We start from the raw sequence: 22,348 nt of genomic DNA, 5'->3' as shown, positions 1-22,348 counted from the left end.
CCGGGATAGGAGATCCCTATTTAGTGTTGTTCATTTGAATTGTTTTTCACAGAATAGATTGTTTTTTTTGCTGTTGTTTTTACTTTGAGAGTTAGTAGTATGTCAGATTTCGTATTTCGTAGAGAATAGATAGATAGATAGATAGATAGATAGATAGATAGATAGATAGATAGATTATATATATATATATATATATATATATATATATATATATATACATATATATATATATATATATATATATATATATATATATATATATATATATATATATATATATATATATATATATATATATATATATATATATATATATATATATTCCCAACTCACCACCCCCATGCCACAACACCTGGCACAGAACCTTGTCAGGTGCTTAGCTGACAGACTACAAACCAAAGAAAAGAACAGTTCACTGACTGTTGCTACACTTGTGGCTCTGCAGTTCAAAACTTTTGGATTCACCAATCAGAGTGGCAGCCAGTGTGAAAGAACGTTTAATAACAGAATGCACAACAATTAACATAAAGAATGCCAAGCAGCAGTCATCTACGTCACAAGCACCACCACAGCCTCGTCCTCCACCACCAGCAGCACCTTCCACAGGTATTCTTTTTCTCTTCTGAATAGGGAATGACTGACATTTCTGGTGATGATGATGATGATCTTAAATATTTTTCAGTTCAACTGTGGAGCCTATTAGACGAAGACGCAAGTAGAGCCTGGCAAATGCAAAGCGCCACAGGGAATGCAATTGTAGAAAGAACGGCAGACCCACTGGCTTACTGGGCAACCCACAAAACCGTTTACCCAAACTTGTACAATGGAGCCAAACATTTCCTGTGTACCTCAGCCTCATCTGTGCCGTGTGAACAGGTTTTTTTTTTCTAAGGCTGGGGAGATAGTGAGTAAAAGAAGGAACTGCTTGAGTCCCAAACAATGTTCCCTGTAATTTTTCATGAGTCTGAGCAAACACACAAACTCCCTGAGCGTCCCTTGGACCACTGTGAGCAACATCAGACGTGTGCACTGTGGTCACACCAGCATCACATCCATTCAAGTTACATGGTTCATTAAAAGAATCAAATTACAGCATTTACATTTCTGTTAAAACACTTTGTCAACAGGAGCCAGTTGAAGGCTGCAGTGATTTTAGTGACACTACAATTTATAAGAGTGAAGTTATTGAATATTTGTCTCTCTTTACTGTTGCAGTGGTTTTGCAAATTGCAGATGGACCCTGTTCACTCCATAGACACCAATGTTATTCCTGTAGCTTGAAAGACAGCTACTTTTGATAAAACTGGGCTTGTAGCACATTGTCTGCCTTGCAACAATGGGAAAGAGGCACCGTTTATGTTTTGACAACCTATATCTAATGAGTTATTGATGCTGGAAGTCCGAATCTGTGAATATCTTTCCAACTTTACTGAACTTGGGGCCACTACCACCTAAGGAGTGATATATTTAATTCTGAAAAAAGCATTTAGCCATACTTACAGCTTTAAGTGCTTTATTAACACAGAACTAAAAATTTTGTATTGTTTTATTATCACAGGTTCTGTCTGAAAAGAGGTGGCATCATTTTAAACAGTGAAATCAAACTAACAAAATGTAATGACCAACCAGTGAGTAATACTGGATTCTGCAAAAACATAAACAACTTTTTAAAAAAAAAAATCTAAATCTTATCTTAACACAGTTAATGTATTAACTTATTTTTGTGTGTATGCATGTATTTATTGATTTATTTAGTACTGTTAACATAGAGTTCTGAGTGAATTTTTCTTAAGATAGGCAAAGGCCATTTATTGATTACATATAGGCTGTTAAATGTTTATTAAAAACTGAAAAGCATTAAAAAAAAACAACTTAGGCATTTATTGAGTCACTAAAATACTGTAGAGTACAGACCACATCAGCATGATTATAAGCATCCTCTGGTAAATGAACAACCAGATACTGATGTCTCTCACCATATGGACTTCAGGAGATGACTGGGGGATGATAAACTGTGACCTACTGGTTGGGTTCTCTCTGTTCTCATGTTTCTTACATGTTTGTCCCCTGACAGCCGGGTCCTAATGTTTTTTGAGCAACACACCATACTATTACGTTTTTACAATGATAGTTCTACTATGGAACCAGTTTGACATGTTCAGGTGTTCTTTGTGTGAAAACTCAGAGATTTCAGGGATCAGAAGGTGGTTTTCAACTTTCTTTATTAACTTTCTGCTTCAACTTTAAATTAAATTTCCTTCACTAATCCAGCCCTCTGGACTCCCAGTAAGCTGTGTTCCTATTGGCTGTCCAGGTGGCTGATTGGTGTTATCAGGAACACCTGAGCAGCTCAGTGTCTTCCTGCTTTATTTAGCTGCAGACAAACATTTCCTCTGCTTCTCTTCACCACAGAACCGGGTTTGGCTCTGTTGCTTTAGTTTGTTCTTTAGGCGTTGGCTTGCAGCTTCCAGCAGTAAAATAGGCTTTAATGTGTTTCTTGCTGTGTTTTAGGGCTTTGTACTGGATAGTTGTCTTGGTAAATGAGGTTCTTTAGCCACAGTTAGCACATGGTGTTAATGTGTGCAGTGATTAGTGGATTTGGTACAGCTGAGTTGTGTCTTTATCTTGGCTGTAGTGAGTCTTTAGAGGTTTTTGGTCAGACACATTCTGTGTTCTTTTTTGAGAACCGATGTTGATTGTCCAGAAGGTAAGAGTTCCTGTCCTGATTCTCTGTTCTCAGAGGTTCTCTGGTAGGCTGCAGGAGACTTGAGTGTTTGGGTTGTGCTAGTTTGGTTTTTGTACGGTTTCATTTGGACGACTATCTTGAGGCCCCTCCATGTGGTTTAGTGAGGTTTTCTGCAACAGTTCTACAAAGCAACCTGCAGCAGAAGAGCCTTTGAGAGTTTTTAGGAAGTTCTGGAGACCAGACTTTAGAGCAGCAGAAACATTTGTCAGCACTTTGAGCAGGAGAAGGTGAGCTTCAGAGTAGAAATGAGACGGAAACCTTCTTGACCCGTGTGGTGAGGTCCTGTACCAAGAGTTTGAGCAGGTTGTGAAGAGTCTGTAGTTCTTTGGTCTGAAAGCACAAGAAGAGTCGACTCATTAAAGGAGAAAACAGGAGATATTGTTGGTTCTTCTGTCACTCTGCAGTTTCCTTAGACTGAATATCAAGTTTATATTTTAAATGATTTCCCATGTGAGCCCAAGAAGACTTCAATAAACTCCCTCCATCCCCTGAACACAACATATTTTATTACCATGTTAAATGTTTTTTTTTAAATGTTTTTGAGTTTTAATCATAGTTTTTTCACTTTGCTTGTTTAGTTTTGTCATCTGTGTAAAAGGTGCTAAACAAATAAAGTTGAATTGATAAACTGAATAACTGACTAACTCATGATTGTGACAACAGAAGTATTTTCATTGTGATTTAAGGGTTTATTTCATTTTTAAGGTTGGGGTTAAAATCTTGACAGAAAAAGAAGATTAAAGAAATAAACTACATAAGAAAAAGCAATTAAATCAAACAAAAAAAAATATTATAATAAAACTTTTAAAAAGTTTTATTGTTAAAAAGATTTAAGAAATTTAAGATGTAATTTTCTAATTAAACATTTAATTTTTTAATTAAATGTTTTGTCTTTTTAAAGGTTTAATAATCTAATTAAATGTTTTGCATTCTTTTAAATGTTTAATTATGGAAAATATTTTATCTGTAATTTTTAATATTTGTATTTTAAAAATTTTGTTTAATTTCATAATGACATGTATGTTGTTGAATTATCTAATTCAATATTTTGTCTGTTTAATAGAGTTAAACATTAAATACAATTAAATTATATGTACATATATCACTTTTTAATGTTTAGTTTTCTTTTTAAATGCTTCATTGTATTTTCTGTTTAATTCCTATTTGAAGTTTTATTGTCTTTATGATGTAATTTTGTAATTAAACATTTAATTTTTTAATTCAATGTTTTGTCTTTTTAAGGGTTTAATAATCTGATTAAATGTTTTGCATTTTTAAAAATGTTTAACATTCTTCTTGTTTAATTGTATTTTTTAAATGTTTAATGATGGAAAATACTTTATCTGTAATTTCTAATATTTGTATTTTAAAAATTTTGTTTAATTTCATAATGACATGTATTGTATGTTGTTGAATTATCTCATTCCATATTTTGTCTGTTTAATAGAATGTAATGTAATGTAATTTAATGTTTAACTCCCACCGGGAAGATCTGTGAAGGAAGCTCCACCCGGCTGGTCCAGAAGCTCCGGTCCAGCAGAGCAGCGTCAGGATGGAGACGTAACCGGGTGAGTTAACTAGAGAGGCGACACATTCACATAGAAAATCCAACAATTCCTTCTGTTTTTACAGTTTGTGACTCTGGTAAATGGTGTCATTTTTCAAAGCTGGTGGGTTTTGGGCTTCACAGATTGAACCTAAATGCTTTTCTTAAACAAACTGCTGAGCTGCTGCACAGTGAAATGTTTGAGTGGAGCTCAGGATGAAAGCATCAGAGCTGTTTTACATGTTTTTATGTTCAGCTAATATCATTTCCTCTGGACAATGTTTGTGGTGTTAGAAGTGGACGTTTGTAGGGAGTTTTCAGTTGTGATACTTTAATGCATAAATATTTGCAGTGGTGGTTTCACTGCAAGCATCTACTGATGTCACCAGTGAAGTAAATAAAAACAGCATTTGTTGAACTTTACGCCTCTCAGTGTCTGCAGTTAGTTTAGCTGAATCAATGCAAAGATATTTCTATTTTTCTACATGACAGGAATGTCAGTGAAATCCAAATGCTAAGAATAAACAAGTGATCTGCCTGGTCACAGATCCCACTTTAATCCAAAATAAAGACTTTGCAAGGAAATGAACTTGAAATATGAGCCACCAGTAAAAGTTGTGATCAGACAGAAGGGCCTGTATTTTATCTTTGGAGAAGTTTAACATGTAAGTTTGTGCAGCTGATCAGTGGTGAGGCCTGTGGATGACTGGAGATGTTTGTGGACACTTAGACGAAGCAGCAAATGTGTTGAAAATGAGTTGTCTTCTCAGAGTCTTGAAGATGTTTTGTCAGAGCTAAGAAAGAAGTAAGAGATCCTGCAGGTGATTGTTGAGTGGTGTTGAGGAATTTGAATGTAGAGGAATAGCAAAGAGATTTTGAAGATATTTAAGCCATAAGTTGTATTTTATTTGTTTGCTGTTCTCTCCCATTTGTAGTGAAGAGAAGTGATTTGACATGAAGAATGTGATTTGTGTGGCTTTGAAATTGTGTTAAAATGTAAAAATGAGTGATGAGGAGAAGAGTGTGACTTTTTAGTATTGTGTTTTTTAGCGTGTTCTTTAAAAGTTGTAGGTAGATTATGTTCTTTTTTTGATTTTGTGGATTGTTTTTTTTTTCTTTCAGTGTTGATGTCACCGCCTTGACGAATAGAAGAAAAGCCTGTATTTGGGTATGTAGGACCGGTAGTCCAGAGGTAGTGATGGTGGTTTGGAACCTGGAGAGTGCAGGTTCAATCCCCCACTCTGCTCAAGCTTTTTTTTCACATTTGGGCAAAATTCACCAAAAATCTTCTTGAAAGACAGTTAAGAATAAGAATTAAGAATAAAAACTTTACGCTCTTTACGCTCTTTACGCTCTTTACGCTCTTTACGCTCTTTACGCTCTTTACGCTCTTTACGCTCTTTACGCTCTTTACGCTCTTTACGCTCTTTACGCTCTTTACGCTCTTTACGCTCTTTACGCTCTTTACGCTCTTTACGCTCTTTACGCTCTTTACGCTCTTTACGCTCTTTACGCTCTTTACGCTCTTTACCTTTTTCGGGCAACTTCTGGGTTTTGCTGGAACCACCCTTCAACTCCAATCCACTGACACTCCACACCACAGACCACAACCTTTCCACTCTGATATCATCCTCCGCAAGGTTCCCAGTGGGGATTCGAACCGTGACCCTCCACATGACAGACACACAACCTACGTGTGAGCTATCTTTCACACAAGGTCCTTCGTGGACTTTGTTGTAATGATGGTTGAAAAAGGTTGTCATACAGCCAAAGTATGTATATATTCTAAATAAAGCTTTCCCCTGGAGTGGGGAGAAATAAAGAACTTTATCTTATCTTTATCTTATCTTATCTTAAAAAGTGTCAAAAGAGCCCTGGGCTGGATTCGAACCAAAAACCTCCTGGATGAGAGGCAGATAACTTACCACTGCACTATCCTTCCTGCTGGGTGTAACTGTTAGTTTTCGTAAATGATGGTACACAAAACTATTAAGGAGGTGAAGATAATAAAGATACTAAGGTGGATTTCAACCGGGGACCTTCAACATGCCAGACAAAAAACTTACCTCTACACCACCTGTCCTACAAGATGTTACTCTAACTTTGCTTAAATGATGCTAGCAATTAGTATTGGAGCATCCAAAGGACACATAAAAAGTGTGAGTGGAGATTTGAACCATGGACCTTCAACATGTGAGGCACAGAACTTACCTCTGCACCACATTTCCTACAAGGTGTCGTTGTAAATTGGCTTAAATGATGGCATCAACCAGTACTGGAGCAATCAAAGGACAAATAAAAGGTGTGAGTGGAGATTTGAATCATGTGAGATACAGAACTTACATTGTAGGTTTGTTTCTGAGACTGAATACACCCAATCTCATCTGATCTACAAAGCTAAGCAGGGTTGGGCCTGGTTAGTATTTGGATGGGAGACTACCTGGAAATACCAGCTGCTGTAAGCTTTTTACTTCTCATCACAACCTGAACAAGACACTGCTGGTCATTCACTAGAGACAGCTATCAACTAAAACCTCTTGATTTCTTTATTATACACCCTATGAGGTGGATAAGCTGCAGCTCATGCTGATTTATTGCTGGTTCTGGTTGGAGCCAAAGAACAAAGGCGTCACCTGTTGGAGCAGCTGATGTCCTGCAGCCTCTTCACCACAGAAAGCCTCTGACAGCTTCAATTCTTTACACTCTGACTGCAAGACACCAATCACATAGGAACATATACATGTGTGGAACAAAGAGCTGAGCCGACACTCAACATGTGTTTGACCGTTTATTGATAAAGACATTCAAACATGTCTAGAGATAGAACACCAACGCACGGTGTAAGAAAGGTCAGAACAGACTTCACCTGCTCAGGAAACTGAGGTCCTTCGGGGTGCAGGGAGCAATTCTGAGGACCTTTTATGGTTGTGTGGTGGTATCAGCCATCCTGTATGGAGTGGTCTGCTGGAGCAGCAGCATCACAGCTGCAGACAGAAAGACACTAAAGAAACTGGTTAAGAAAGCAAGCTCTGTCCTGGGCTGGTGGTAGACAGGAGGATGATGACAAAGCTGTTGTCTATCATGGAGGACATCTCCCACCCCCTGCAGGAAACAGGACCATCACCGGCAGCTCCTTCAGGGACAGACTGCTTCACCCACGATGTTTGAAGGAGGTCCTTCCTTCCTGCAGCAGTCAGACTGTGTTCAATCAAGCCTGCTCCCAGTAGTTCAGATCACCCATGAAGTAACTGCAATAAAATGTAAATAAGTCAATATGTGCAATTTCACAAGGTTTTTTTTTTTTTTACAAGCATTTCTATTTCTTCTCTAAGGAGAAAGCATCTATTTATATCTGTGCACTGAGTGCTGCTTTTCTTTTTACTTTTTTTCCTATCTGCTACTGCCACACTGAAAATTTCCCCACTGCAGAATCTACCTATCCATCCATCTATCTATGGTCCATCTACCTCCCTACCTATCTATCCATCCATCCATCCATCCATCCATCCATCTCTCTCACGGGTGTGGGGGTTGATTCACCTGTTCTCAATCACCTTAATCCACGAAGGCCCGGTTCTTCATTCTTCCGCTCTCTGCCAGACCAGAGACTTTGAAACCAGAACCTTTCTCCTACAATTAGTCTGGTTTCCCCTTTTTGTTTTCACCTTGGTTTAGTTATCCTTTCTGTGTTGGTTTTAGTTTCATTCGTTAAATAAACTCCTTGTAATCTTTGACCTGTGTCTGCAGATGTCCTGTGACACCAATGATCCCATCTGATATTTAGCATGTTTTCAATTATTGGTCCCATTTCTTAAAAAAAAAAAAAAAAAAAAAAAAAAGCCCCCTGAAATCTGATCAGATAAATGAATGTGAAACTACTTTGGGTCTGCTGCAGCTGCCTCCCTCTGATCTTGTTCCTGCCCACAGCACAATCTGATCAGTGAAACACTGAAGGACAACTTCAGCATGTAAAACATAAATAAGCAAAGGCTGCAACTCGTGATTATTTTAATTTTAACTTAACTTTAAGTGCTGTTCAAAAACTTTATTTTTTCTGCAAATGTGTAGTGATTCCAAATCTTGGTTATTGATCTCCTTGATTACAAAAAAAATCTGTATCGACCCGGAAAAAAAACAAACATGTCAGGCACCCTATGATGTTAACTGTTTGCCTGAATGTTTTTGTTTAAAATCCTCAGTAATAACCTTTGACTGGTTGCTCTTAACCCTGTAAAACTCACTGCTGCAAAAATACAACATCAGCTTATTTTTTAATTACTATTTTCTATTATATATATCTGAAATAAACCCTAATCTGGGGTCTGACAGCAGCGTGAGGTCAAAGAAGCTGCCATCAGCTGCTGCACTTCTGTCCGTCCAGCAGATGGAGCCATGGAGCTGCAGTGAAGTGAAGAGCAGCACAAGGCAACCACCACTTCCATCCACTGACGCATTCAATTTGACTGACGCTAATGTTTTATTGACTTCCAACCACTAAACCAATAAAAGCTGCAAGCAGCGTTGGACGGGTCCTCGCATCCGAGCGGCCCGACTGGCCCACGCATATCCACCAGGAGGCGCTGCAACTGAGAGAGTAAAGTTTCAGGCAGATTGGAGCATGTACAGGCTACTTACACAGCACTTCCTGTTTCATGGCGAGAAATCCAAAATGGCCGCCAAGTGGTGCAAAGATGTGATTAGGGCCGGACTCTGATCATACATGTAAAATTTCAGGCAGATTGGAGCATGTACAGGCTGGTTACACAGCACTTCCTGTTTCATGGCGAGAAATCCAAAATGGCCGCCAAGTGGCACAAAGATGTGATTAGGGCTGGACTCTGATCATACATGTAAAATTTCAGACAAATTGGAGCATGTACAGGCTAGTAAGACAGCACTTCCTGTTTAATGGCGAGGAATCCAAAATGGCCACCAAGTGCCACAAAGATGTGATTAGGGCCGGACTCTGATCATACATGTAAAATTTCAGACAAATTGGAGCATGTACAGGCTAGTTAGACATGACTTCCTGTTTCATGGCGAGAAATTCAAAATGGCCGCCAGGTGGTGCTATGACAGTGAGTCTATATCGACCTATGGATGTGATTAGGGCTGGACTCTGATCACACATGTACAGTTTGAGGCAGATTGATGCATGTCCAGGCTAGTTAGACAGCACTTCCTGTTTCATGGCGAGACATCCAAAATGGCCGCATTCTGCTGGTCACCATGGCCACACCGTCAGACTGTTGCAGAGTATTTTGATAACCTTTGATCAACCATGACTGGTGTCCATCCTGACCAAATTTGAGCTCTCTCGGTGTTACCCTGTTTGAGTTTATAGCTTTTGAAAATGTACAAAAATGACCTAAAATCGTCAAAACATATGACATATAATTCAAAATGGCCGACTTCCTGTTGGGTTTTGGGCATGGGTGTCAATTACATTTTTGTGTGTCTTGACGAGTTACATATGCCTACCAAGTTTCATGATTCTAGGTAACACGTACTGGCCGTAGTAACTGTTTGAAATTTTCCAGGTGGCGCTATGGAGCCATTTTGCCACACACATGTGCAGTTTCCCTAAAATATCAAATGGGTTGCCGGTCCAGATATGTGTGGTAATTTTGGCGAGCATTTGAGCATTTTTAACCTGTCAAAAAGTACTTTGTTTATTACGGCAACGATGCGTTGCCACGGCAACAGTGTTTTATGAATCATCAAAATCTTCACACTGTGGCATCGTCTAGGCGTAGCCAGTCAGCTGACCAATTTTCAAGATGATATGACAAAGTTTCCGGCAGTGGTAGGTGCAAATGTAATGACAATTACTTCCTGTTGCCAATAGGTGGCGCTATGAGTATTTCTAAATTTATGAGTGTGGATGTGTTCAGACCCGGACTGGTGTCCACCATATCAAGTTTGGTCCAGATTGGACGATTTCCAGCTGAGATATTAATAATTCAATTTTCATGGCGAGAAATCGAAATTCGCCGCGCCGCCACAGACACGCCCTTTGATGACGAGCCACCATTTTCTCTGGGAATCATCATCAATGTGTTCTGGCTTATGTCACCAAATTTGAGGTGAATCTGATCAACCTGCTAAGAATAGTACCTCAAAATGTAAAAAATGTCAATTTCCTGATACCACAAGGTGGCGCTATGACTGTCAATGCATATAACCACATGGATGTTGTCAGGGCCGGACTCCGATCACACATGTAAAATTTCAGGCAGATTGGAGCATGTACAGCAGAGTTAGACACCACTTCCTGTTTCATGGCGAAGGATCCATTTTTTTGGGAGTCGCCATGGCCCCGCCCTTTGAAATGAGATGAACATTTTGATAACTTTTCATCAGGTCGCGTGTTTGCATATATTGGCCAAATTTGACGTCTCTCGGACTTATCACCGATGAGTTATTAATTTTGAAAAATTTACAGCTAATTCAAGATGGCCGACTTCCTGTTGGGGTTAGGGCGTGGTCATGATTGACTTTTTTGGGTTTCCTGATGTGCTGAATATGCATACAAAATTTTGTAGCTGTAGATGAAACGTCGTGCAAGTTGGCCTAATGACCAAATTTTCAATTTTCCATTTGGCGCTATGGAGCCATTTTCCTACACACATGTGCAACTCCCATAAAATATCAAATTTTTCACCAGTCCTGATGTGCATGCCAAGTTTGACGCGTTTTGGGGTATGATGAGGCCGCCAAAAATGGCAATTTCCCTGCGGGCAAAGAATAATAATAATAATAATAATAATAATAATAATAATAATAATAATAAATAATTCCTTGCATTCCAATAGGGTCCTCCGCACCGTCGGTGCTCGCACCCTAATAATAAACCCACGGGTTTCAATAGGGTCTTCGCACCATTCGGTGCTCGGACCCTAATAAACCCACGGGTTTCAATAGGGTCTTCGCACCATTCGGTGCTCGGACCCTAATAAACCCACGGGTTTCAATAGGGTCTTCGCACCATTCGGTGCTCGGACCCTAATAATTCCTAGGATTTCAATAGGTTCCTCGCACCACTTCGTGGTGCTCGGACCCTAATAATTCCTTGCATTCCAATAGGGTCTTCGCACAATTCGGTGCTCGGACCCTAACAATCCATGAACCAACGACCACGTCTTGATTGCACTTCATATTATTGACCACTAGATGTCCTACTCGAGCACTGTGTGTCATTGAGGCCTCGAGTAATGAACCATGTTTTGAATGAAGTGTCGAAGCTTCAACAAAGCCTCGATCAGCCATCACTAATTATGAGGTGTGACTTGAATAGAGAATGATCGCAGACACTCCTCTGACCAGTGGCAGATGGAGTGTTTCTGTATACTGGTGACACTATCATTGTCCTTTAAAGCAACACCAAACTAGTTTGTGGATTTACTCACTGGTTAAGAATTTGTGACCAGTTGATTGGCTCGACAGAAATGTGCACATCTGACCGAATTTGACCTTATTCTAGCTAGAATATGCATGCTACATTCATATTTTTTCAGTGTATATGTTCACAAATAGGCTTGTTGGAAAATCTGTCATAGGCGCACTTTAAATATTGTATATTTCTGCGGTGCTCTTGTAACCTTCAATAGGTCGAAATATTACTGCAGTACGAATTAACTGCACATTTCTGTTAGGGTATACTGATTTTACAATTGCAGTAGAGATTGAGAAAGGGTTCTCAGGCTTTTATTTTGAAGCCTGTAACCGGAAGCTTTGTGTTTCATTGCTAGCATGATACCAACGTTTTGCTAATGTCCATCATTTGCTAGAAAAATAATAGCCTCGTCGTATTAAAATACTAGTATGTCGTCTGTACTCCAACTTGGTACTGTAGCAGCTGACAGACCCGACCATGTAAGCTCGTAACTTGGTATATTCGTCTGTTTCCGGGTAACTGTGTAGTATTAGTTTACCGGACAGTACGGTAGCTGGCTAACTGACGTTAACGTTGGACGAGGACAGCAGCAGACGATGACGGTTCGGAGCCGCAGCCGAGATGCTCGGACATGTCCGGCTTTACTCGCCATCTTTCTGCTCATTTTGAGTGTGCACTTGGCGAAATCAGCCTCTGAATATGACCCCTATAAAATCCTGGGTGTCAGCAGGAGTGCCAGTCAAGCAGAGATCAAAAGGGCATACAAGAGCCTTGCCAGGGAATGGTGAGTTACTGAGCAGCACCAAACAGTTAGCAGGACACAGCTGACCCCTGAACTGCTGATAGTTTATCGCTTAGCCAATCACAAGCTGGTCTAATTCAAAATGTTGCACCGATGATCTGGCCCGAACCCTCCCTGAACCTAGTAATAATGAATGATGTCACCCATGGGCGTTTTTTTAGGCACCCGGATAAGAACAAGGACCCTAAAGCTGAGGACATGTTCATCAAGATTTCCAAGTCATACGAGGTCAGTGTAAATACATCATAACAGATCATTTGCTATATTTTATGTAAACACAGCAGTCATGTCAAACAATCCTCCATTCCCTATGATCAGTTGCACTTTCTCTATATAGTCTCTTTCTCACATTCTAACATTAATGTCAAAGTTCTCTTCCTTATGCTTTTTATTCTCTTTTGCACACAGATTCTGTCCAATGAGGAGCGAAGGTCCAACTTTGACCGCTATGGACAGATGGATGAAAACCAACCCTTCGGACAGTCACAGCATCATGGTTTCCGGAGCTTCCACAACAGCTTCTACTTCGATGAGTCATTTTTCCATTTTCCAAGGTAGTTTATGTTCAAACAGGCCTCTTGTTCTGATTAATCTGACAAATTGATTGGTCATAAGTATGTTTTTCTCAGAATTTTGCTGTTTGTAGGTCATAAAACGTGGTGTAATTTGGGCTCCTACTTGTGTTTGCCTTTGAACACTGATAATAATGGCAGTAAAATCAAAACATATATTGTAGTTTTGTGTGGGACTGTCATGAAGACAAGTAAACACATTCCATTGAAATATTAGTTTCTTTGACATATTTAAATAATAAAAACACATTATCCCCTTTGAAACGGAGATTTTCTTGTTAGGCTTAGGGTTTTTTTTTATGATGCATTTGAGAAGGATCTCTGCCTCAACAAAAGTAGTGAACAGATTTGAGTTTTGGCAGTTTTCACTCAGACAATTTTTTGGCTGCAGCCTGCAAACTAGGTCTAAAATACCCTCGATATCTTGTTCTCAATCCTCCTCCAGGTCCAGGGACTTTGCAGACAGCAAGTACATGCTTCACCATGCACAGTTTAACAGCGACGTCCTTCCAGACAGCCACAAGAGACCGTACCTAATCAAAGTGACCTCTGAGTGGTGCTTTGCATGCATCCATATTGAGCCTGTGTGGAAGGAGACGGTGCAGGAACTGGAGCCTCTGGGTAAGACTGTTTTCACAAGATTCCCATCAGTTTAACCCACCACACACCCTCAGGGTATGGGTAGTTTTCCTAAAAGCATCACAACATTAGGTTGATGTTTGCACAGTTGCAGGTCATTAGGACAGATCTAATTCTAAGTGTGGAGATGCTTTACAGAGAGCCTGCCATTTCTTGAATTATTCATTAGGGTTTATTTGTTCTTCTTGGTTTCTTGGAACAAAGTGTAAAGCCAAGGAAGGAATTTAACCCTCTATAATACTTATCTGGCACCAGAGATGACTAGTTGAAAGGTAATTCTGCTAATTAAAATCACTGTTAGTCTGTAATAATTAAGTGGCCTGTGCTGGTAGAACTTCCCGCATATTTATAAAACTTATTGCACTTTACTATGCCTTTACTATATGGTTGAATATATGTCTTTAGTCTGAAGCAACATTATTTACTTGTTAGGTAATTTTCTAGCAAAACTCCTCAACAGGCATAACTGCACTCTCACATATTAAGGCCTTACAGAGTTGGCTTATGTAATGGTCAATTTGAACTGGTGACTTGACAAACTTGAATCCAATATTCACATTCATTCTAGCTTTCATTTCATCAGATCACCAAAGATATATACACTTCATTTGTGAAAGGAATTTGTACACAATGTTGATTATTTGTGAAGTTTGCCTACAGTTAAGTGCTTGGTAGTAGCTGACAGGATTTTTAGAGCTTTAGAGCATTTTGCATAGAAAACAGCTGCCTGCTGTGACAGGAAATACACCACAGTTACAGACTTTAAAAACAAAACAAGCAACTCAAAGATGCTGAAAAGCTGCTTAGGACAGAGTCATGTGGTGGTTTCTCTGGGTGTGTTATTCAAAGCAACACCTTCATATTTCAAAATGTAATTTGAACCATTGCTCAAATACAATATTGATAAGTTTAGCTTTTAGTGGTATGTTGTGCACATCTCAAATGCAAAGTGTTCAAAATCAAAATAACAAAACTTGTTTTAGTGCCATTTTCTCTAGTAATTTTCAAATCCAGGCTTTGGTCTATTTTCTCTGTTGCTGTGGTTTTTACAGTGGCGAGGATACACAGGATTCTTTGAGACACAAAAAAGAGATTTATGCATCTTTTATGAACGCTGTCATCAGGCAGTCGTTCACTGATTTCAAAGAATAAAAATCCCACAGTGTGGTGTGGTTCCTCTTACAGACTTCAAGAGTATCTATTTAGTACAAGAGAGAATCCATCCCTAAAACAGAATTATCACTTGAATTCGTTCTTAATGTAAATAGTTGACTCTGAGCCATTAAAGCTGATTCTGATAGCAGCATTGAGAGCTTTAGCCACATTTTCTTCCACATTCATGTTCTGATTGCCATCTCTGGAATACAGCTCTCTATGTTTATTGGAACTGTCATCATCCAAAATTACTGCAATTGCACGGTTCTACCAATTCTGTTTTAGGTTATATTTTTACTTTTTGCTAGAGATGTGCTAGGTCGAATAGCAGACTTCTGTTATTGTTTAACCAGGTGTGGGCATTGGCATTGTGGACTTGGGCTATGAGCGTCGCCTTGCCAACCAGCTGGGAGCTCACCGTGCTCCGTCCATCATCGGGCTTGTGAACGGAAGAGTGACCTTCTTCCATCAGGCTGTGGTTCGGGAGCACCTGCGGCAGTTTGTTGAAGATCTGCTGCCCCAGAAACTGGTGGAGAAGGTGACAAATATATTACTCTTCATGTTTGCTATCATTAGTTGATTTCAAGGCAGATGTTTTCCATAAAAGTCATGAATTGGTAATTGCTTCCAAACAGTATATTGTATGTACTGATTATGATGGACGATTTACAAACTGGTTTGTGGTGGTTAATAAAATTGCTCTTCAGATAGTAGACTATAGTTTAATTTAGCAGGAATATAACTAACATGTATCATTTTTCCAGATTACAGACAACAACTACAAGACTTTTCTTGATAGCTGGCATGTGGAAAATAAGCCCAGCCTTCTCTTGTTTGACCAAGTCCCCATCGTCCCTCTACTCTATAAGGTAAGAGATGTACTGATGTACACATGAATTTAAGCAGGCTTTTTTTATCTGGTTAATATTCAGAGATATGGAGATGAGGACTTGTTTTCCCCTAAACCATGAGACCAAATAAACAAGACTCCAACTGCAACTACAGGGCTAGAAACAATTTTTTGGTTTACTAATATATTAGTATTTGTCCTCCTGTATTGCATTTAATTGCACAGTTTCAACCAGTTTGTTGTGCACCTTAGGTAATTATAACTATTCAACATATACAGTCATATAATTAAACCGGCTATCATTTTTGCTTTGAACTCTTTAATGTATTTACTTTTGGAGAGCCCTCATCTTCCCGCTTTACTCTCCAGTTAACAGCATTCGCCTTCAGAAACTATGTGCGCTTCGGTTTTGTGGACCAGGGTGAAACACACAACGCTCGCCTCCTGCGGATGTTCAACATAAACACATATGCTCCCACCATGCTGCTGTTTAAGGAGGATACAGAGAAGCCTGTTGACATCATCCAGGTACACCCTGCAAAGCCTGCAGCCTAAATCTTCTAGCCTTATCGTGATAGTAATTAAACATTCTCTCCTGTTGCAGCTGAGCATATTGAAAAGATTTAACAGATTCACACCCTTTTAACCTTCTCTCTCTCTCTCTTAGGCCAGAGGAATGAAACGACAGATCATGGATGAGTTTGTCTCCAATAACAAGTTCCTGCAGGTGCCACGATTGGTCAGCCAGCAGCTTTTCGATGAGCTGTGTCCTGTAAAGCAGTTCCATCGACGGAGAAAGTGAGACATTTTGCGAGCAGAGTAGTAGCCAATGTTCCTGCACTTAATATTTTTGCTTTAATTGACCTCTTGCATAATTAGACTTGATCAAAAGAGGCATCTTCCTTGCCGCTCTCTCTTCTGCTTAAGTGATGTAAAAGAAAAATATGGTAAACCCAGTTTAAGAGATGTTAAATTACATTTTTACCAACATATGAAAACTGTAAGAAGCTGAAATCCAAACAGAATAGTTGGACAGGCATCATAGTGGTTGTCACAGTGAATTGAAATGTTGTGTATTTATGCAAAAATGCTGCAGCAGGTGAACTGACTGTGTATGGTTTGCAGGTACTGTGTGCTGCTAATCACCAGGGAGGACCAAGCTTTCCTTCCAGGAAATAAGGCCTTCTTGGACTTTGCAACAACTAACAAAAAAGATGTGCTGCGCTTTGCATACATCTACCAGCGTCATCAGCAGCCTCTTTGTCAGGCGCTGCTCTACAACCAGGCTGTAGTCTCACCTCAGGTCAGGGGCCAAGTGAAACACAGTGAAGCAGACTATTTATATTGTTATTTTTAAACCACAACACACAGAAATGAAGGTTGTATCAGATTTTGTCCGTGTCAGATTGCGGATATGTGCACTAAAATTCTGCAGTGCCTCGGTTTACAGTAAAAAGGCTCTTTAATAACACTGACAGGTGGTGATTCTCGAGAGGCGGAGTCAGGCTGGTAAGGTCCTGTATCGCTCTGTGAGTGGAGGCTGGAACGGCAGTGAAGAAGACAAGTATCTCCTCCATGAGCAGCTGGAGCTCCTTCAGAAAGATCCCACCTATCTGAGCTCAGATGCCACCTTGCCAGAACTCAACAACGAGATGGCTCCCGTAAGTCACTGCAGACACATACCAGGCTGGTTCTGCACAGATATGGACACATCTATCTGAGGGTGAACTTGTTTTAACTGGAACGTTTTTTGACCTGATGACATTGTTTTTTCTTTTCTTTTTCGACCCCCTCACCAGATTTTTATTATTCAGTGGATGAATGCTGCTTATGATTACATCATTCAAATCTATGATGACCTTCTCTACTCAAACTGGTAAGACAATATTCACCAAGGATGCCTGCAGAATTTTATGCATAGAGAGAGAGCATCATGCAATGCTTTTTGCTGTTATTTTTCAAAATCAGATCAAAAGCTGAATCATGCCTCTGCATTAAGATCAAAGTGTACTTTGTGGAGGCTGTATACGTACTTAACTAATGTGTCCCATCACAGGTGTGATGGCAAAATGAAGACTGCAAGCTGTGCTTTATATTTTCTTGTGCATCTTTCAATAATGAGCGTTATTTTTTTCTTCAAGGCGAGAGATGATGCCCATCCTGTCCTTGATCTTCTCAGCTCTCTTCATTCTTTTTGGCACCGTCATCATTCAGGCATTCAGGTGAGAGACGCAGGACAGCTTTCCAGCCCAGGCATTTTCATCAAATGCCTAAACATTTGACCTAAACTGTCTTAAACCCTCTGAACCTCAAGCAGTTTCTGGGTGTTCTTTGCTACTGTCATATTTTAACTTACTGTGGGCTATTTTTTTGCTGCACTATGAAGACCTGCACCTCTATGGAAACAGCACAACCTTGGCTAGAAGTAGAGAACTCAGAAATGTCTTCTGTGAAGTACAACACAGTTGCAATCAACATTTACAACAGTTTTCAAGCGTCCAAAAGTGTTAACAATACTGAGGAAGACTGTGTTTTTACGTTGTGTAGATATTTTATTGCTTCAGTTCAGCTGAAAAGTCCCAGAATTTTTGTCATTAGACTGTCAGTCTGCTAAGTCGCTAATGACTTCATGGTTGTGCTGAGGAGCACAGAAGTTTTATTTTAATTTGTTTTTCAGTTTTTATACTTTTGCAGTATTTGGTTACATGAAATGGTTTATTTTTGGAAAATTCTAAAATGAGAGATGTATAATAAAGTAACTTTAATGAAAGATAGTGATTTTAAGCTGAGGTTTGCTCACATTTAGATAAGTAGTCAGAGACTGCCAGAGAGTAGAAAAACCAATGATTCTTTTTTTTTTTTTTTTTTTTTTTTTTTTTACAGTTTGTAGTTATGATTGTGTAGTTTTGACGATTAAAAAAAAAGATATGTCCTTTAAACCTACTGGTGGGTTTTGGGAGTCGTAGGGTTAATTAAATCTTCTTAAACTTATTGATATCATCAAGATCTACAACTGAAATGTGTTACTTTGCATTTTTCTGTCTCTTGAAATTTTACCTGATTTTTCTTGATTTTGACTGTACTTACATCAAACACTGTCTGAATAGCATTGACTAAAAGTGGAGTCAGAGCTTTTGGTGGCCACACTGATGATTTCCTTTCTGTGGTGTATTTTCAGTGAGCCAGGTGACAGTAAACCCCGAAAACCGAAGCCAAAGGAGCAACCACAGACTGAGGATGATGCATCAAGCAGAGCCAGTACCTCAAGGTAATGTAGTACCATTATACAAGCACAAGGGGGAAACAGAATACTTTGACCAAAGTTTTTTACAGATCAGCAACCAGATCACATGGACATTTTACTCTGTCTTCCATGGGAGACACTAATCATTTTTTTTGTTTTTGAGATACTGGAAACAGCTGTCTGAATGATGGTTTTTTAAAACGCATTTAGCAGTTCACTGGCTTTTTATTGAACTGACAGGACAATGTGGGGATTGTGATTTGTGTGACAATTACTAAGGACCCATTAGTGTAGTGTTTTTAAAATATTCCTCTCTCAGTCCAGTAAAGTCCAAGCTTCCAGAAAGAGAAAGTACAGAAATGTATTAAAGGCTTGCATCAAACAGACCATGATATGATACAACTGGCTGTTGCACAGTGCTTTGCTATGATACACAGATTTTGACTTTTATACCACATCTTTGCTTTAATTTGGTCTCTCTGTTATGTAATATTTCAGATTCATGAAGTCTCAGTTGCCTTTCAGTACACATCTGAGCCAACCTGCAGATTAACAAATTAGTCAAGTTCGTACGTCAATATTTTTGGACATGTAGCTGGTTTTATCCAGAATTACTGAAGTAAATGAACTTTATCTGCTGCAGATAAAGCATATCATTCTTGCTATTAACCTGAGTTTATACACACAGTAAGTTTTGGCAGTTTCTTTATGTTAGTGGCAATCCAGAGGTATACAGGTTAGAAACCCCGCTGACGTACAACAGATCTAACTGTAGCCAGATCATATTATATAAGCTTATTTATATAAAACATGATGTAGTTTCGTAAGCAGCTGAACTTTGTGGGTCTTTTATTTTTGCACTTTTCACATCCTGAGATGGACATTTGAAAGAAAAAAAGGAAACTGTGTGGATACACCTCACAGAGTCCTGTGTGTTTTCAGAACAGTTTTTTGGGTTCACATAGGATATTATCTCTAGCTGTTATGGACTAAATTCATAATCCACAGAAACAGAATTCACACCTTTCTTTGCTACCCTGTTAACTTTGTCTCTCTCTGTCTTTCTAATGGGTTCATGCAGCCGTCCTCCGAGGAAAGACTTTGTTGAAGTGACAGAGTTAACAGACATCACATACACAAGTAACCTGGTGAAGCTGAGGCCCGGCCACATCAACGTTGTACTGGTGCTCACTAATGTTTCCAAGAATGCTTTGCTCAGGAAATTTGCCAAGGAAGTTTTTTCTTTCTCTGGGTAAGTCTTAACATTCAGTGTTTTGGACGTTTTGTTTGTTTATTTGTATATATCTTAAAAGAAGGCCTCTTTGCATGTAAAATAGCCATTGAGTTAAGTCATGGAGTAATATTAAGATTATGTGCTTTAGTATTTATATGGTCTACTACGATCCCCTGATGGCACTTACTTCCACATATTAATCCTAAACCCCTTGGCCTCCTGCCTGCAGGACTCAGACCCTCCACTTCTCCTTCCTAAATGCTGATAAGCACCGTCACTGGATGCCGTCACTCCTTCGCTCAGCCAGTGAAGCTGCATGGAGTGAGAGCCACTGCGATGACGATGAGGAGTCTTCAGACTACTCCGGCCATGTCCTGGCCCTCAATGGCTATAAGAAATATTTTTGCATCTTTAGACCTGTCTTCACAGGGGACGATCCCAACGACTCGTCATCTGAGACCTCGTCCTCCTCTGACAGGAGAAAGTCTCGCTCCAGGTCCAGGTCTAGCTCCCACTCTCGATCCCGATCCCATTCCAGGGAGGACAGGGCTGGATCCAAGAGAGGCTCCAGCAGGGCCACTCACATAGAAGTCCATCACAAGCTTGACAGGCTGGGACTGTGGATGGAGAGGCTGATGGAGGGTACCCTGCCCAGATTACAGGTCCCAGCATGGCCAATGCTTGATGATACCAACAACTCCTTCACAGAGAGCTGAGGTCAAAGTAAGAAAAGGTACACTTTGTGGTCTTTCCTCCTGATTAATTACTTTAGAACGACACTGCAGAGCAATATTGCAGTTTTCAAATAACTACTTAGGTTTTCTTTCGCAGTTAAGGTTGCCACTGAACTGTTGCAGCCTGTTTACAGAATGTCTTATTTTATCCGTTAGTGTTGCGCAGATGGGTATTGATTATTTAAAGAAGTCAACACATACACACAGTCAAGCCTCGCACACGTACAGCTGGTGGGTGTTCTTAGCAAGCAACAACACCTTCCAAAGGAGTGTTGCGATTGCATAATGTAAATTTTCATATTGCTTTATTTGTCCACATTAACATCCACATACAGTTGGTATACATCATGGCAAAGACGTTGGCTGTTGTTAGCTCTGTGTGCCATGCATGTGTGAGGGCTTCAGATTAACACTGGGTCTATGTGATTATCCTCTCCTTTAACTGCTGTCTATGCATTCATTAGGGGACATCATACAGCATAGGAAAACCTTTCTTGTTGTATTTATTTGCTCCAGTCACCACATTCAGCCACATAAAACATCTAGTGTCAAGCCTGAATACATCTTTACAACTGACAGCTCTCTATACAGTTCAGGATTATATGTCACTGATGGCGAATTCAGCTTCACGTGGTCAGATCTCCACATGAGTTTTCTTTAAAAGCAGATTAATAATGGCTTGCAGACTGAGTCTGCTGCACTGAATTTATAGACAAATGTTTTCTTTCTGTACACTTCCAAGCATAAAGATAAAGAGAATTTGCACGGCATAGTAAACAGCAGAAATCAACCTAATGCCGCTTACTTGATTTTTTTTTCTTTCTTGTGTTTTTCTGCTCAGTTGAAGTTGCCATATGTTGCTTATGTTCTGATTAGGGATTTAAATATGCTGCGAGCAAAATCAGACGACATTGAATATCATTTTGGGTACTTAGTGGTACTTAGAAATTGAAATCTGCTTTTTTGCCTTGTTTATAACTTCTCATTTGGGGCAGATTTTGACTTTTAACTTCTTGTCAGTTTTCCGAATCAGGGAAAAACAATAAATCCAATTACATTATACTTACCATTTTTAAGTCTGTGCCCATAAACCACAGCAAATGTTAATGCATGGAGTTAGTAGACCAGAAATCACTAATAAATGAAGAGTGAATTTACACTGGCATTTTTTATGTTTCACCTCCTCTCTTGTATATCCCTTTTCCCTGTAATTTAATAATTTGCTGCTTCACAAATAATGGTTGCAGTGTACTGCAACTGAAAATACTATTTTTTTTTCTTGTGTGTCCTTTGAACTTCCTTTATGTCCAAATCTAACTGTAAGAAATGAAATGTATCTATTAAAAGAAACTCCTTTTTAAAGCTGTTTATTTATTAAAATGTGTGGATAAGTTTGACCTTTGTTAATGTTTTGTAATTTTCTCTCATGG

The 22,348-nt window shown here is 39.3% G+C and overlaps 1 protein-coding gene across 1 annotated transcript; it reads left to right on the top strand.

The window, feature by feature from the left end:
• Positions 1-12,031: 12,031 nt before the first annotated feature.
• On the top strand, positions 12,032-22,315 carry LOC111587885 (dnaJ homolog subfamily C member 16-like). Its single transcript, XM_023298011.3, has 15 exons — positions 12,032-12,472; positions 12,652-12,718; positions 12,899-13,044; positions 13,508-13,683; positions 15,210-15,394; positions 15,621-15,725; positions 16,076-16,234; positions 16,374-16,504; positions 16,832-17,009; positions 17,185-17,367; positions 17,506-17,582; positions 17,848-17,928; positions 18,885-18,974; positions 20,032-20,202; positions 20,414-22,315. The coding sequence occupies exons 1-15, from the start codon at positions 12,285-12,287 to the stop codon at positions 20,898-20,900; spliced, it is 2,424 nt and encodes an 807-aa protein (XP_023153779.2). The 5' UTR covers positions 12,032-12,284; the 3' UTR covers positions 20,901-22,315.
• Positions 22,316-22,348: the final 33 nt, after the last annotated feature.

This window comes from Amphiprion ocellaris, chromosome 5 (genome assembly GCF_022539595.1).
Source record: "Amphiprion ocellaris isolate individual 3 ecotype Okinawa chromosome 5, ASM2253959v1, whole genome shotgun sequence".
In the NCBI taxonomy this organism is placed as follows: Eukaryota; Metazoa; Chordata; class Actinopteri; family Pomacentridae; genus Amphiprion; species Amphiprion ocellaris.
The sequence above is the reverse complement of the archived record's forward strand: the minus strand, read 5'-3'. Positions and strand labels throughout refer to the sequence as shown.